The sequence below is a fragment of the Solanum verrucosum genome, unplaced genomic scaffold (genome assembly GCF_900185275.1).
Source record: "Solanum verrucosum unplaced genomic scaffold, falcon-dt-bn FXZP01000060.1, whole genome shotgun sequence".
NCBI lineage: Eukaryota > Viridiplantae > Streptophyta > Magnoliopsida > Solanales > Solanaceae > Solanum > Solanum verrucosum.
Genome location: NW_026020129.1, coordinates 11,273,272 through 11,290,528, shown reverse-complemented (window position 1 = coordinate 11,290,528; position 17,257 = coordinate 11,273,272). Strand labels below are relative to the sequence as shown.

At 32.2% G+C, this 17,257-nt stretch overlaps 2 protein-coding genes across 2 annotated transcripts; both read right to left on the bottom strand.

The window, feature by feature from the left end:
• Positions 1-97: 97 nt before the first annotated feature.
• LOC125826847 (protein NLP7-like) lies at positions 98-3,927 on the bottom strand. The gene is made up of 6 exons (XM_049506189.1): positions 3,716-3,927; positions 2,873-3,354; positions 2,292-2,339; positions 1,474-2,206; positions 1,166-1,354; positions 98-748 (listed from the first exon to the last, which is right to left on the bottom strand). Exons 1-6 carry the CDS (start codon positions 3,921-3,923, stop codon positions 297-299), a joined length of 2,112 nt encoding a protein of 703 aa, XP_049362146.1. The 5' UTR covers positions 3,924-3,927; the 3' UTR covers positions 98-296.
• A 681-nt stretch (positions 3,928-4,608) lies between these two features.
• On the bottom strand, positions 4,609-9,888 carry LOC125826843 (protein NLP6-like). Its single transcript, XM_049506186.1, has 5 exons — positions 9,314-9,888; positions 8,158-8,735; positions 7,077-7,124; positions 6,052-6,982; positions 4,609-5,925 (listed from the first exon to the last, which is right to left on the bottom strand). Exons 1-5 carry the CDS (start codon positions 9,672-9,674, stop codon positions 4,799-4,801), a joined length of 3,045 nt encoding a protein of 1,014 aa, XP_049362143.1. The 5' UTR covers positions 9,675-9,888; the 3' UTR covers positions 4,609-4,798.
• Positions 9,889-17,257: the final 7,369 nt, after the last annotated feature.

Sequence of the window (17,257 nt, the reverse complement as noted above, 5' to 3'; positions counted from 1 at the left end):
GAGTCCATGTGCCTTTTTAATTTAAATAAATGGTGTTTTGAGTCTTAACAAGTCAAAACTAAAATGCTTAAATTAATTAATTTTCAAAAAAGAGAAAGGTATCAATCATTCTTCTTCTTGATATAAACTAAGAGTGTAAGTGTGTCACATAAGTTAGTAACATGATGTTACTAATTTGAATTATTTTACAACAACATATATAGAATATCTGCTATAACAACGAATAATAAGTATATGAGCACGTAAAAGAAAAGGGCAGTCCGATGTACGTAGAGTCTAGGGAAGGGAGTGTAAAATTACAATTCAAGATGATGATTGATGGCTGCTGGTAAAACCAACATCTTAATTGTGTTGTTCCCTAATGATTGAGCATTATTAAAACAATCACTCAAATCATCATCACAAGCAATCCATATCCAATCATTATCTTCATCCATATAATTTATTCTAAATCTTCCAATAGGTAATTTCAATCTTTTAGCCACTTCATTATCCAAATCATCTTTTCTTGAAAATGTGTACAATTTAAACTTCATCATATCATCTCCAAATGTTGCCTTCACTGTAAAACTGCTGCTACAACTCTCATGATCTTTTTGTGTTGTAGTTTCTGAAGCTACTGATTTGTTCTTCTTTGAAAGCATAGTTAATGTCTTGTGATCGGATTCACTAGACTTCTTTCGTTTCGATAATGGCCACCTTCGAATACCATACTTCCTACATAATCGCTTCAGTGTAGATCGACTAACTGAAACAAGAAAAAGAAATTTGAGTTTTAACTTCTACTGTTGTCAGTTCAACTAAAAGATGACTATAAGTAACTTCTAATGTCATGTCAGCTAAAAGATAACTAGAAATAACCTTTATTGTCAAGTCAACTGAAAGATAACTAAAAGTAACTTCTACTGTCACGTCAGCTAAAAGATAGGCATAATACGTGCCCTTTAACTTGGCCTCATCTCGAATCTATGCTCTCCAACTTTGAGTTTGCAGAAGTAAACACTTTTAACTTTAACAGAGTTGAACAAAGAAGACACACTTGTCTATAGTGGCAATTCACATCCTGCATGGCGTCCTTCCGCCCCTGGTGCAGCCCAATGGCACATTCTTTTCTGTACCTTAAAAAGGGTTGGAATTGAAGAAAGAAAATGAGATAAGAACTTACTCTGAAGGCTTTCAGCTGCATCAGAAAGGTTTTTGTCAAAATGCTGTTTGAGATCATCACAGTTGACAGAGTCTTTAGTTCTGGTTCTGCTTTCTTTTTGCAAACGAGTAACACTTACACATTGCTTCTCTGATATAACGTGTGAATCGACACTTAACACATCGGATTGAACCATCGATTGCTGTCTATCTGCAGCACAAGATGATAATACCTCATTTCAATATGTAAAAAGGATTCAGACATATTCACCTTATCACCATGGAGTACAAAATTTTGATGGCAACTAAGAAAAAGTATATTTATTCTACCTTCTTTCTCCGTGTGATTTTCATTGCCTTCCATTAGTTGGTTCCGTCTATCTTCAACGTGCAATACTTCAGGCATAAACGGACTTGCTCTAGCTTGAAAAATATGAAAATAATCCACATTCTTATCTGAAGAAGCTTTAACAACTTGAACACTTGAATCATTTCCTAGTTCTTGACCTGAAGCAAATTTGAAATTCCGAAAATGCTGTCCCATTGTAGTCAAAATTGATCCAAGCAACATATTTGGATCTCCGTTATCAGGGGGAAGAAACAGCTCCAGTATGTACGCATCGTCTCTACTCTTCAAGCAAATAGCAAAAGAAGTAGTCAATCCACACCAACGCGCATAATGAACCAAAGGATACTCGATTATGCTGAATTCAGTAATGTTCTTGCAATAGCACAGCTTGCCAGAAGAAAATGCTTTCCCAACAACCCCTTGATCTTTCTGCAAAGGTTGTAACTTGGAAATGTCTCGGAAACATAACATATCATCATAATAATAATCGTCATAAACATGATCGTTAGCATCCATTTCCTCATCCGCGACAAAGTAAACTTCATTACTAGCAGACATGGCAAGCTCGGTGCAGCCAATGTACATGCCATTGTGGTCCATTTCTAGATTCACACAGGGAATCCAGACACGAATGAAAGGCAACTTGTGTGTTTCTCGCACGATTTTTAACATCCTTTTGAATTCCTCTCCTTCATTATGTTTCCCTGCTTGTACCTGGTTACAAAGGATTTTGTTCAGATAAAAATTTACTGGTTTTAACAAAGGATGAGTGATAAAAGGTAGGAATTTTGCAACTTACTTTTCTATCTTTATTGAGAAATATTTTAGGACATTTGAGATCTACTGCCTGCAATGAGATCAAAATCTTAGTCCAAAAGTACAAAAATCTACCAAACTATTAAAAAAAGAAACTTAAAATGAGAGTTTAAAGCACCAGTAAAGCCTGGTGCACAAAGCATCCAGCATTCACGTTAAATTTAGGGAAAGACCGCACCTCAAGAGGGTGTGATGTAGGCAACATACCCTAACGCAAGCCCGTGACCTATAACTCTATAAGTCACATGAAGACTCCCTTTCAAAGGATACAGACATCTCCAACATGGTCGAGATTATAATCCTAATCGTGTGGTATTGCCATACATGGCTAGTACGAATGGGGATACAAGGTTTTGGTAGTTAGGCATTCCACACAAAACTATATATATACAACAACAACATACTCAGTATAGTTCCACAAAGTGGGGTCTTGAAAGGGTAGAGTGTACGCAGACCTTACCCCTACCTCAACGATAAAGAGGCTGTTTCTGATAGACCCTCATCTCAAGAAACTCGAACTATATGTATCTGTCTAAATGCCAAAAATAAGGAGATAGGACGAACCTCAAGTGGATTGAGTACTCGTTCAATTTCACAAGTCAAGTAGCCACCTTTCCAAACTGTAACAAGCTCAATCACACCAATGCAATTCTTCTCAATAGGTTCAAACACAGGCAAAGCCAAATAAGTCCGAACACCACACTGGAGAACATGATCCCTCATCGGAAACTCTTCATTCGTGTAATACCCCACATGAGTACTTGACTCTGGCAATTTTTGCTGGAAAACTCGTGTAGGTGGACCAAAAAGATGAGTTTTTTCCCTTCCTTGTTCATGATTTTCACCCTTATCAACACTATATTTGTAACCTTGACAGTGTTTTCTATACCAACAGAGTCCTTTATATAGATATCTAAGACCAAAAGGTTGTCCTGAAGTTGATAGATAATTTCTACCTTCAATGTTTTCCAGTCCCCAAAACTGTAGTAAAATTACTTGGGATGTTTCAATTCTTTGAAGTGCTAATTTGATCTTTTCCTTCACAGCTTCAAGAAATATATATACACTTGAATTAGAAATCACAAAATATGGTACACCATTAGCAAGTTAAGAGTTTAAGTTCTACGCATTGACAGTGTATAGATCTTTTTTTAAATGATCATGTTATGTTGACGTACATAATTCTTCGTGACAAGCCTAATAAGGTAGGGTGAACCTTTTGTCTGATTCAATCTTATCTATTGTTGCTTTCGAAATACATGATAAACACTTCCCTTCCTACCAATCATATGAATGAGGACAGAGAGAGTAACAACCTACTATAACCCGTTAAATTGAGTAAACTTTCTTTACCTGTCAGTATATATAACATAAATCCGAAGCTAAAAAGAAAAGCTTTTTACTTACAAGTAGATTCAGGTTGATTGTTCGTCCAAAAAACCATTAAATGGAAATTAGAACGTTCTTCAGAGCAAGATAATGGTTCTCCAATATAATTCATGAATTCAGATGATGTATATACTTCATAAACATCATCATTAATCATAGGATATTGATTTTTCCCTATCTGTTCCATCATATTTGCAGAATGATCAAAAGGAATATTGTTAATCATTTTTTTTTTGATCGGTCCACAAAGGTCATTGACTCTGTATATATATAAGTAATAATAACAAGTCAATGAATTCACACGTGTATTATTTCCTCCGTAATAACAATAATAACATATTTAATACAAGTTTAATAACATATTCAATATAAGTTAAATGAGTAGAATCTGAAAATTGAGGAGAATGATTTTTACCCGACCTTACCTTGTGAAAATAAGGTGATTGTTTTGATAAATTTCGACTCACATAAATCATACAATATTTTATTTAATTTCCATTAATGAAAATTTTAATTAAACTTTATAATAATTTAACTTGGTTGCCATGTTTGACTTGGTCCTTATAATTTGCGAAAGAAATTAATAAATTCTAGATTCTAAAATAGTGGTTCACAGAGTTTTCGACACATTAACTCAAAAAGTTTCATCACAAATGATTTTATAGTTTAGTTATCAGATCCTATGGTTTCAATCATAACCTTTTTCCATTCTGTGTTCATCATATCTCGTATAATTCTACGAATAAAGTCCGAAAAAAATAACAAAGAATGGCGTGTATAGAGCGTTGCTCCCTATAAGCTGTAGGCTCAAACAAATAACCAGAGAATTATGCTTCACTCTCAAAACAATTGAGATCGACTATATGAATCTTTTGTATCCATATAAAAATATTCCAAATGGACAAAGAATGTAAGTTGCAACAACAAAAGCAAAACACTTATTTTCGTAGGCTTACAAGATGAATACAATTGAAAAGTAAAAACTTTCTACAATTACAGAGGACCCTGCCATAACCAAAACCTACACTCCACATGAACAAAAAGCCTAGCACTACAAGAATGATTTTACTAGTTTTTATATATTTACAACCTAAATTCTAATCATTCACCTGAGCTCTCACAGGAGCTCCCAAGATTGGGCATTATGTCATGAACCAACAATCTTACTACATTGCTGCCTGATGAACTTGAGATATCGATGCATTCTTGTAGATCTGCATCACACGTGATTAAAACCCACTCGTGGTCATCATCTAGGTACTTGATATCGAAAGTTCCCATCTCTAACTTCAGCCTCTTGGCTACTTCCTCCTTCAACTTATATATGCCAGAGTTCAAACAAAGTCGAAATCTAATGATGTCTTCCCTATAGGTTGCTTTTATTGTAACAGATGTCACTTCAGGCCTGGAAGAAAATTGTGGCATCTTCTCGACAGGAAGAGGAACCTGATTCGTAGCAATTCCATTAGAATATGGTGGGTTTGTCCAACTGTATTCTGGGACACGTTCATCGAACATGGCTTCTCCAGTCGGACAAAGATTTCTCAGATCATGTGAGCTGCCTGCATCCTCAACTAGCATTCCCCTAAACTGTTGATGGGTGTGTTCTGGAATAAAAAGACCAGGCATTAGGAATGCAGTGGGTAAATTTATTTCTCCTGTGGTCTGACGAGCTGGTTCCAAAGAGCCTTCCACTTTCATGACCGACTCTTGTGTAGGTGAATTGACCAGCTCATTCTGAGGGGAGGACTCATTTGCAGGGGAAGGACTACCTTGGCATGATCCATGGGAGGTAGGTGTCCCCGTGCTCTCTTCTCTCGAGAAGCTCCCGGTTCTGGACCTATGTGACCCTTCACGCACAAAACCATTCTGCTTTGGAGAGAGTTCTTCATTCCCAATAATCCGGTTTCCAAGCATTTGGTCCATAGGTTCAGCTTCTTCATGACGTCCTGGTGTTCCATGGTTGGAGAACTCATTCTTCTCTTCTTGGTACTCAGAAGCTTTACACGGCGAACCATTTATGCCTGCAGGCCAAGAAATAGAACCAACAGCAACAGGAAGTGAATTTGGTGCAAGTGAAGTCAGGCTGAATGTTCCATCAGCTCCTTGCACAGATTCAATTACACGTTTTAGCTTTGAAAGGGACCGGTTAACCTTGTTTATCTTGCGAGATGGCCATCTAGAGATCCCATGCTGCCTGCAAATGCGCTTCATTGTAGTTGGACAAACTGTAATTGCAAGAAAATTAACAAGGATAGTCAAATCAGCTATTACACTGGGAAAGGGGGAAAATGAACACTTTATGTGAGCAAAACATGGTAAAGAAAAAATTCATAATATTTTGAATAGCATACCGCCAAGACTCTTTGCAGCATCCTTAAGGCTTCCAGCAAAATACTGTTGCAAAACCTCTAAGCTTATTGTTTTTTCAGCTTTTCCACGTTTTCTCTCTGATTTCTTACCAGTCTGTTTATTCTCGGGGACAGAAGCATGATTATGGGCTTCAGCTGTACCATTTACACCCTCCGCACCTTTTGCCACATTCAATGCCACAGGGGACTGCTGCTCTTCCATTAGATCAGGATGTGTCCTTCCATTTGCTACACTAGCAGACTGAGGAAGAGATTTGGTGGTTGGCACAGAGTCAAACCTTGAACCAAGTTTTTCTTCTGTGGATGCTTTAATAATCTCAACTGAACCCCAGTCATGCTCAAGTTCCTCACCAGAAGCAACCCTAAGACTCCTAAAGTGCTGCTTCATCATCAATAAGAGAGAGTTCAGCAAGGCCAGCTGGTCAGTGTAGTCTCCATCATTTGGGGGCAGAAAAAACTCTAAAATATAATCATCGTTGCCAGTGTGAGTGCTCCGTAAGCAGATTGCAAAACAGCGGGACAACCCAAACAAACGTGCATAGTGCACCAAGGGGTACTCTGTTTTGCAAAACTGCCCTATATCTTCACAAAAGCATGATTTTTGAGAAGCATATGCCCTTCCAGCAACTCCCTGTCCCTTTTGTAAGTGATGCTCAGCACAGGCCTCGCGGAAACCCCACATGTGAGCATCAACCACATAAAATGCTACATCTGTCGTAGACATACAGACTTGTCCCATGCAGCTTCCATCAAAGCTACTACAGCTCTTTTTAAACCCACCACCATCAGCCAGCACACTGCGATGCCTGCACGGAACCCATGTCTGAGCCAGAGGCAATTTATAAGTTTCACATACAGCTGTTAATATCTCCAAGATTTCAACCAATGCATTCTGACGACCTTCATTACAGATCTGGTTCATAGAATAGCCAACGACATAAGACTTATTCAGACAACAATCAACAACAGCTTAGATGAGATGTGTCCAGAAACTTTTTTCTTCTCACCTGATGGTTTGGGTAGTCCAATATCTCTGAACTTTTCAGATTCACTGCCTGCAGAAAAACTGAAATCACTTAACAAAACTGAATGTTTTAAGCTCAACTTCAATGTAGAAAAAAAGGATTGGAAAAGCTATGCATTTGGTTTAATGACGATGCCTCTTACTGATAAAAACTTCTTAGCAACTACACAAGTACTTATCAAAATAGTTGAATCAACACTAGCTGATAATTTGATATCCCATGCAGCGAAGAGCACATGCACTAATGCACCTTCATGAACCAGCAAAATATAAAATCACAGCAGGAGAGAAAGCAATCCATTACATGCATATGAAAACAAAAGACAGTTGTGATCTTAAACAGGGAGAATTCCAGTTCATCAGACCACATGCAACAGAGTCAAAATATCCACAAAAATAAAAAAACAATACTAATAATAATACACTAATAGAAACTTCCAGAAGTTCCTCACCACAAGTAAGAAACATCTCATCCAGTCTGGGATTCTAGCATACTAATACCGACATAGTTTTATAGTATATACTCACAGATCATAAGATATATGTTCTAAATTGCATCATGTACTTGAATAAAATTGGCATTGGTTATTCATCCAGACTCTCTAAAATCTTCGGATCCAGTTTGAGATTTTGGCACCAATACACATCACTCAAAAGCAAGAGAACAATTTCAAAAACCATCACATTCAGCTGTTCATATTGATAACTTTTTTGACATAATATTTTTAACTGAGAACTAGAAATATGATACAGCGTGCCAGAAAACACTTCAGTTGAGTCTATCTGGTAATCCGGCTTAACTTAGCTGTATTCCTTTAACACAAAAGTGCACTTTCCTAGAGAAGAACAGAATGATGGATGGCAATATGGCATAGCACTCACTGAAAGTTTGTCACCACTTTGATAAATGAATATAACCTCAGCCGCTAACGAGTAAAACAAAATCTATAGATAACTCTAGCATTTAGACAACACAGAATTGGTGCAGCAAACAAGCTATCAAGTGCCCGTGAGAGACATACCAACTAGTTAGAGTTTTATGTATAGAAATGATTAGAACAAACCTCAAGTGCTTTGCATACTTTATCAACTTCAGGGGCATAGTTGATTTTCTGGGAGGTCATTATGAGCTCCAGTACACCAACACAAGACTGACCAGATGGTTCAAATACTGGCAATGCCAAAGTTCCACGAACATTGTAATCCAGGGCGTGATTAAGACGGGGGAACTCTTTACTGGAATAATACTGCACATTTGGAGTCCATTCTGGCAACTTTTTCCGGTACACACGGCCCGGAAGTCCTAACACTCCATCAGTCTCCCCATCCACAGAAAACTTATACATCAAAGAAACCATTCGATATTGATGAAGCCCATTACAATCCGGGTCAAGAACAAAGGGCTGCCCTGAAGTTGTAAGCACATAACGACCGCCATTCTTAACAGGTGCCCAGATCTGAGCTAACACACGTTCTCCCGTTGATTCCTTGAAGTATCGAAGTGCCTGTGTCATCCTCTCCTTGATTATGCAAGAACTATCCAGATAATCTAAAGGGGCTAATCCTTTAATTGGTAGAGGGATTCTTTTCTTATCATCAGTGACAGACACAGTTTCAGGTGCAGCCTCATGTTCATTAGCATCTGCTCCAAAGACAAAGGGAAAATATATGAATCTTTTGTTGGTCTCAACAGCCAAATGATATCAATTATACTTCACTTGGACAAACAATAACTACGACTAAAATCCAAAACTATTTGGGGACAATTATATGAATCACCTATATCCATTATCCACTTTACATGATATAAGTTAAAGATGCTTACATTAATCAGTAGGTGTAGCTAATTGTAGAAAGAACATTGCTAGTCATAGTAACATTTAAAAATGGGCAAAAAACCCATAGGAGTACCAAAAAGTTCAACCTTTTGCACTTGTCAAAAGAAGAAAAGTACATATTTTGATATCGTGCTATGTCAATGTTATAGTACATAAACTAATAACTGTGCAATCTTCATTGCCAAGAGAAACCCCATTTTTTTTCACAATTAAACCAAATAGCTAACTTGCATTTTTATTATGTATTGAACTAAAAAAATTGTTTAATACTATGTATTAATACTCTAATATTCATCATAAAGAAATTTTCCGAAGTCAACGAAACTTCACACATAGTTCCAAAAAAATTGGAAACAACAATAAGTATAAGCCCGAGGCTTACAAGTGACAAATCTAGGGTAGTTGGAGAGCCGTAAACTGCCGCTAGAGAGAGCATTTCCGTTAGGCTTATCTTCGTTTTCATCAGAAAAAGCCCAAAGTGGAGAACAAGGCTGTTCAGAAGCAGCTGGTACGAGAAACGGCGACATAGGATTTGAAGCAGAAGCAGCTGCCGCGAAGATCTGATCAAATGACCAGGAAGCGTCGAGATCCAAATCGAGATCCATCATCAACGATTCCCTATGATTCTCCCCCGCCGCATGCTGCTGCTGCTGCTGCGCCGTTACCGGCGCCGGCGGTGGAGCTGAGAACTCCTTAGGCTTTGAACGGAAAATGAAATTCATTTCTTCTTCCGGCTCCGACATTGAAGAAAATATGTGAAGTGATAATGATGGAGATTTTCTCTCTCTATTATGTATGTGGCGAGAAGAGAAAGATGACGGAGAAGATGACGATAATGGTTAATTGAAGAGTGTGATTCCATTGAGGATTGGAATCTAATAGTTGTATTACCTACTTGCATTGCACAAAGTTTTATCCATAAAAAAACTTAAAACAATGCCACTAACTATTCCCTACTACACTTTCCACCTTACCATATACTACTAACTCCTTCGGGTCGCTCCGATGATAAACATCTTCGATCATTATTTTAAAAACATTTCAAATTAAGTTATTGTGATGATAAGTATCTTCAATTTAAAAGTATTCATAATTTAACATTTGAGGATAAACATCTTTGATCTTCAATTCTAAAGCATTCATTATACAAGTAAAAGTTAGTAACTAAGCAATCCTTATATAAGAGGAGACAATTGAGTACCTATTATGTTTCTTTCAAATTATGTATTATAGTTAAATGAAGTAATAATGTGATAATGCATGTTAATTAATTAGTAGTGAAAATTCGTGTGCACATGGATGCTATGTATATATATTGATTTAATGTAAAATATTGAATGCAAATCATTTTTACAGTATGTAAAATACGTTATATATATATATATATATATATATATATATATATATATATATATTCATTTTTAGCAATGACGAAAGCTAAAAATTTAAATATGAATTCGATCAAACCTAATAATATTACTTAAACAATGATTTGTATAAAAAAAAAATCATTAGATATGTATGAGTATTGAATTTAGAATTCAATTACTACTACTTTGAGTTCTTATTTATCTCTCGATCCAACGCTTCTAGTTTTATTTATCCCTTGGTCCACTCAAAGCTCTCCTTAATAGGTTTGTCTATATTAAAAGTTGCGTACCGATACTTTGGATTTAAGATAAAAAGGAGATTACCTTTTATCACATTGTAGAAAGTAAAAATACGAAGGAATCCACCATTTCCTTTATACTTTTCTTAGTTGTTGGAAAGTTCACGCAAATGAGTAGAAAAGATTATTTCAAATACTGGTTTGTATAGTTTCAATCACTTATTTCTGTAATATAGAGTCTTAAATAAATAAAAATATTACTAGTACATACTTATTTAAAATAATGAGTGTTTTTAGTTAATGGTTCATTAATAGTTTGACTTAGTGTTACTTTGTTTCTTTCTAATTTTAGAGGTGTACATTTAATTTGATTATTACTTATTATAGTTCTCATTCTTCCTGTTAAATATAATATAAGATAGGCTAACACGAAACCAAAATAAATTAGATTTGACTTGATTTGGCCTCTAATTAGACTTGTATTAATTTTTTTGTTTCCATAAATTTCAGGTTTGAACATAATTTTTATAAGAAATTTAAAATGTAATTATTCAAAAATAGTAAAATGAAAAATAAGAATTGGGGTCAGAGTTAAAATGATTTTTTTATAGTATATTAAAACTTTAACGTCGTACATTTATTTTTCAATAATTCTCATTTTTATTTAATTTCTTACAACAGAAACAAAAAAAAAAATCATATATTTATAAAGTTATAGATCAAAATAAACGATAAAACCATAAATACATGAATTAAAAGAGATACAAAGATTAGCGGAATCGTGTAATGAATAGGTTATTCTACACTTAACTATAAGTTTCATGTTCTACATCTAAAAATATAAATATTTTAATAGAGGGTGTTTCTTTCAGTAATATTTTATGCAATGCGAAATTGAATCAATTTTTGTTTAATATCTTATGTGATACAAAATCAAAATAGTATTCCTTTTATATCTTCTACGATACAAAATCAAATTAGTCAGAATTTGAAATATATATATAATATCATATGAAATTATTTTTAAAAAAAATACAAAGGGGAGGGTCCATATGATAACATAAATTCTACATTTTACAAAATCTAGAATTTTTTGAAGTATTATCTTACCTTTTTTATTGGTGACTTTACATTTTTCCAATTTTCTTCTTTTGGAGGGCATCGAATATATTCTAATCTCTTTTCCCTATTCTTTTTCCCTTTCCCCTTCACTTTATGGAATGAAATATTTATGTTGAAATTCTCCTTCACCTACTTTTTCGTATCATGTATAGTTTATCATTCGTGGATTACATATTCATTTTGGTCTTTAGGTACAATATTCTATTTGTCAATTAATTATAATTATGGGTAGTAAAATTTGCTTATGATAATATAATATGTCCAATTCATTTAAATTTGGACATGTAAATTATGACCCGTCAATTCATTGATTCATCGTATATGACTCGCACAATGTTTGACTGATTTAGACTAAATATATAGCCTAAATTGATCCATGAAAAAACTTGTCGAACCTCATTTACCTATCACATTGGAAAAACGTTTATGCTTACATGTATTTTTCTTCAACAAATTTTTCTTTCGTTTTTATTTACCTAGTCATGGTTAGAGATGAATCCAACATTAAACTTTATGAGTGTGAATTCAAAATCACATCGCAACACTATTGAAATTATAGAGTTTGAAATGTATAATTTATACTTATTCAGTAAAATTTTAATATAAACACATGATCAATCCGAGTCAAAAACTACTGATTCATATAAACCATAAGTTATTCACTAGATCCGCTTGTGGCCAAATAAGTAAATAACTTTTTTTTTATTTTATTTTTATCTTAAACAAAGTAGATGAGCTTTACATTTATTGAATCAGTAAAATCCAAACATAAATTGACTAATATTTTTTTATATGTTTTTTATTTCTAAATTAAATCTTTGTTTTAAAAAATAGCGAGTGACGAGAAAATTAATGAAATCATGAGTGGAATCTGTCGTAGATCCCTTAATTAACATTAGATTAAGGAAATGATTTGTTTTAATTGATTTTATTAAAAAGCGTTAAACTTACTTTATTTGTCTTAAGTGCTAATGGATGGTGATTAACTTCTACTACGTTTTTTAAAAATTCAATTGACGATAATACCCACTAATAATCTTCTTCTTTTTGTACTGAAAATTAGTATTGGGCAAGGTTAAATTTGTCAAAATTGCACCCTTCTTGCAACACCATCATAATAATGGATTAAATAAAAAATTATATTAATTAAGTGCCTGCCTCAATCATGTGAAGCAAATATAAATCTAATTTTTGTAATTTTAGAGTATACTAGAAATCGGTTTATAAAGCTAATTGGTTGCTTACATAAAGTGTATCTTTTGGAAGTACTTTTTTAAATTATGTATAATGGGTCCATGGATGTTGAAAGAATTCATCTTTAATAATTAGAAAAATTAATTGATGATTAAAGTTTGTTTAGCTAACATTAATCCTTCTACAACTTGCCTCTTGTTCAATTTTAGCACCCTAAGTAGTATTAATCCATATAAAAGAAAGTGACTTTTCCTTAATAAATTCAACTTCTTGCTACTTGTATCTATTCACTTAGAAGATCGATAAAATTAAAAGTTATCAAATTACATAAATAATTTTAATAGTAGATAAAGGGTAAAATAGAAACAAGTATTTAAATTGTTTCTCTCATAATTTATAACATCGAGTTTCTTATATATAATATTAAAATCACAATTGAGGAGAGTTGCTTCAATACTTGGAGTCTCTAAAAAAGTTACATATATAAGTACTAGCTAGCTAGCTATGACCTAGTCGAGATTAAAATTATCTAACAACATATTTTTCTTTTTAATGAACCTTACGATATATAAATTAAATTAATCAAAATTTTATTACAAATATCAAATATAAAATGTTTTTTTTTTTGTAAAAAAAATAGAATGAAATTTAACTCTTGTTGTCATGTTTAAATTAGATACTTTGCTTATTTAAAGATATTTATATTGTATAACTTATAAGAGAAAATCTAAAATTTAATAAATAGTTAATTTATCACATGAAGTTAAAAAGATGATTAACTCAAATATTATTTATCAAAAATTATATTATATATATTAAAATTTATAAATATTTCTAACGAAATTTCTGATTTCGTTTGCTGAATTATGATTGAGAGGCGTGTCATTACTCATTGCAAATTAATTGTGGAGATAAAAGACAAAAAGAATAAAAAGAAGGCAATATAAATAAACAAATTAAACATGTTATGTGATGTATAAAAAGGTGAAAAACATTTGTTAATATAAAAAATACTATTTGAGGAAGAGTGGAGATTAATCACAAACTTGTTGAAACTTGAAAAAGAGGTTACATCATCTTCAACTAAATAAAATTGTCCCTTTTTATTTTGTCATTTAATTACAACAAACCAAAAACTTATTATCTGTGTAGCCCATCCTCGATAAGGAATGGACACCCTTATCCTTATAAACTTTAGATTTTTTATAGTAGTACTAGTACATAAGAGTCACACACATCGATGCCTCTATGTATAAATAAAATAAAATAAAAAAATTGATTCTTTTTATAATTAAATATATTTTAATTATATTATGATATATCTTTCTTTTTCCTATTTGTTCATGAGAATCACATCAGCTTTGAACAATATTTCTTCCTTTGAGGTTTAATTTAATATAATATCAAGGTTAGATTTGTTAGATGTTGGGCCTTTAACCATTCAGATATTATATGGGGAAAATTATTTGTGTGTACATTTTTTTAAAAATATTTATTATATTTGTCAACATTATTCTTTTAACCATATATAATAATTTGGTTGAATGGCAGTACTGCTAAAAGTTGCGAATGACAGCACTTTTTGCTAAGTTTAAAAGAACAAAATGGTTTAAGTAAGTATTACTAAAAGTTGACAAAAATGGTAATAAATTAAAAGTATACTTAAAAGTGGTAATTATTAAATAAAAAGCCTTCACTTATGTAATTTTTTTCCTATTATATTATGAATATGCTCTCGATTCTTGTATGTCACGCTTTAAATTAAATGGCAAAACCCTATATAAAAGAATATACTGATTCAAGGGGCGTGAAAAAGGTGTTGATGGTAATGATCTCATTTTGGATAGAAAGAAAAATCATAATCTCTCTATATATACATGACAAATAAAAAAGCATCTTATATATAACATAAAGTTTTTATCAAATAATTTTAAACACCCAGCACCCTCAAAATTCGAAGTTAAAACCTCTGATTAATAATGAAACAATCTCATTACTGCACGTACAACCGAGGTTGGTAATGAAATGTTATCTTTATTGGACTACCTTCCAATTTTCTTCTTACGTACTTTCTAGAAGCACGAAATTTCCAATTAAATTCCAAAAATAATTATGTTGTGGCAATTTACAGTTGAAGCCTCCCCTTCTCCACCAGTAAGCTAATTAATTAATTAATTGAATGAAAACTCAACTGGTGAAATTTAGATAAGAAAGCAATCACTTTCTTTAGCTGAAAAATATTGACTAATTATGAAATTAAAGTTCACTAGCATATATAAGCTTTTAAAAATAGAAATAATTCTAATAATACATACAAATTAAGAAGAAAGTGTTGTGAGCATTATAGTGACAGTAAGTTAATTAATTACTATGTTTCCTCAGTGGCCAAAAAGATTAAAAATTATAATAAGAGAGGTTAATATGTAGATTATATTCCACTTTGTTTGCTATAAATTAAAATGAAATTAGCCAAGAAGTCAAGGTGGATGACACATTTGCAAAGTTAGCAAATTATGTGTGATATGAATTAGAGTACATAACAGGGAAATAATAAATAATGTTGTACAATGAATAGGAAAAATTAGATGATTGAAATCGATTGAGAAGGAGGTATCAACATTCAACAACAACTGATTTTATTACGAGATAATTCATGAAATTCATAATATTCAATATTGGCAGCCTTCGTGTTTGAGGAATAAACCCTCTCCTTCTATCGATATCATACATCATATAGTTGTGTTGAAAGATATCTGATTTTCTTGTTTCTCTTATCTTTTCATTTTTTCTACTTCAAGAATTCTCCGTTCTTCCATAAAATATTTAACATTTTCTTATATATTTTGATTTTCCTCAAGATACTATTCTTGTTCATTCATTTAAAAAAGTACGACACATTTTTATATGTTTTTAATGAGAAACTCTTATAGTCACACAAACATAAATAGGCAATATAATATGTTTAATAATTTCTTAAATATCGTCCCGAGTTAAACTATCAGTCAAATTAAAACAAATGAAATATTATCAGAAGTAGAATTATGATTTGAAGCTTAATTATGGGTTAGTATGAATTTGCCATTGAATTTAGTTATTGAGCTCGCAATTAGATATTTACACATATAATGATATTTTCTGATATAAATGTAGAGTCTAAATAAAAAATATTGATCTCGGAATTTGTATATAAGATTATAGCTTTGTCCTTAATTATACTACTGATTTATTTACTTCCTCTTTATCCAATCCATGCATCATAGTCATTCATGTATTCTTCATTGTGGCCTCTTGACTATTTTCATTTGATAACAGTATTATGTCCCCTTTTTTTTCTTTAATTTATTATGTGCTCTTATTGCAATTTGCACATTGTACAACAAAAATTAGTTGTCCATGACATAATTTCCAGTTTATACGGACAATTTATTTGTCATTTTCAAATTTACTTTCCAAAAAGGAGGCCTACCACCAATTATTTGTCTTGTTTTGGGAACTAAAGACATATATGATAATTGCCAAAAACACAACAGGACCACAAAATATGTGTCTCTAGATTTTTTGTCTATAACTTAAGATCAAATTCACAATTATAATAACAAAAATAATAATATTTGACTACAATATCTCTTGCAATAGTATTTCTTATTATATATTGGTTTTTTGCTTATTAATCAGAAAAATTGGAGGTTTTGATTCTTAGCATAACCATTTATGATTGAAAGGAATATATCATTTGAGACAAGACAAGTTCTATGAAGTATAAGAAAAGACTTTGCAATGTTTTTTTTAAAAAAAAAATAACTACTATGATCGAGTCAGTTTATATATATCTTTATTGATTTTACGAATAAAAGTATCAACTAAGACTTGCATTAGTATTTGCAATTAGTAATTTTTTGCATTAGGCGTTCAATTTGGAATAATTTCATGAATAGTCGATCAACTTTTACTTAATTGCATGCATCAAATTAAATTACTTAAATTATCTTTTAATTTGTAAAGAAAAATTTGCTAGACTTTATCAAGTATCACGATAGTTACAAAACTATTTTTTATATCCAAATTAAGACTAAAATGCACTGATTTCATCTTTTTCAGAATAAAATTTGCTAAAATGTATAAAATAAATTATAATACTTAATCAAGATATGTTCCAACTTCGATCCAAAATGAATATAAATTAACAAGTAGGCACGACGAGATTATATAGCTAAAAAATATTTAACAAGATCATGCTACAGAATTTTTTAAGAAATTGAAAAAGCAATGTGAATATATTTTCACAAAAAATGACATGGTGTAAATAACAGTGGGTTAGTGGGCATAGCAATTTGACGTTTTTTATTTCGTTTTCTCTTCTTTAAAATTCAATATATATAAACAACGTAAATAACATGTTCA

What these genes read in the sequence shown, in the direction of transcription:
- LOC125826847 (XM_049506189.1), bottom strand. Translation starts at nt 3,923, where the DNA reads ATGATTAACAATATTCCTTTTGATCATTCTGCAAATATGATGGAACAG. An exon ending in CAATCAACCTGAATCTACTT is followed by an intron (nt 3,355 to 3,715) that starts GTAAGTAAAAAG and finishes TATTTCTTGAAG; the next exon opens with CTGTGAAGGAAAAGATCAAA. An exon ending in GAGTACTCAATCCACTTGAG is followed by an intron (nt 2,340 to 2,872) that starts GTTCGTCCTATC and finishes ATCTCATTGCAG; the next exon opens with GCAGTAGATCTCAAATGTCC.
- LOC125826843 (XM_049506186.1), bottom strand. Translation starts at nt 9,674, where the DNA reads ATGTCGGAGCCGGAAGAAGAAATGAATTTCATTTTCCGTTCAAAGCCT. An exon ending in CTACCCTAGATTTGTCACTT is followed by an intron (nt 8,736 to 9,313) that starts GTAAGCCTCGGG and finishes TCTTTGGAGCAG; the next exon opens with ATGCTAATGAACATGAGGCT. An exon ending in AAGTATGCAAAGCACTTGAG is followed by an intron (nt 7,125 to 8,157) that starts GTTTGTTCTAAT and finishes GTTTTTCTGCAG; the next exon opens with GCAGTGAATCTGAAAAGTTC.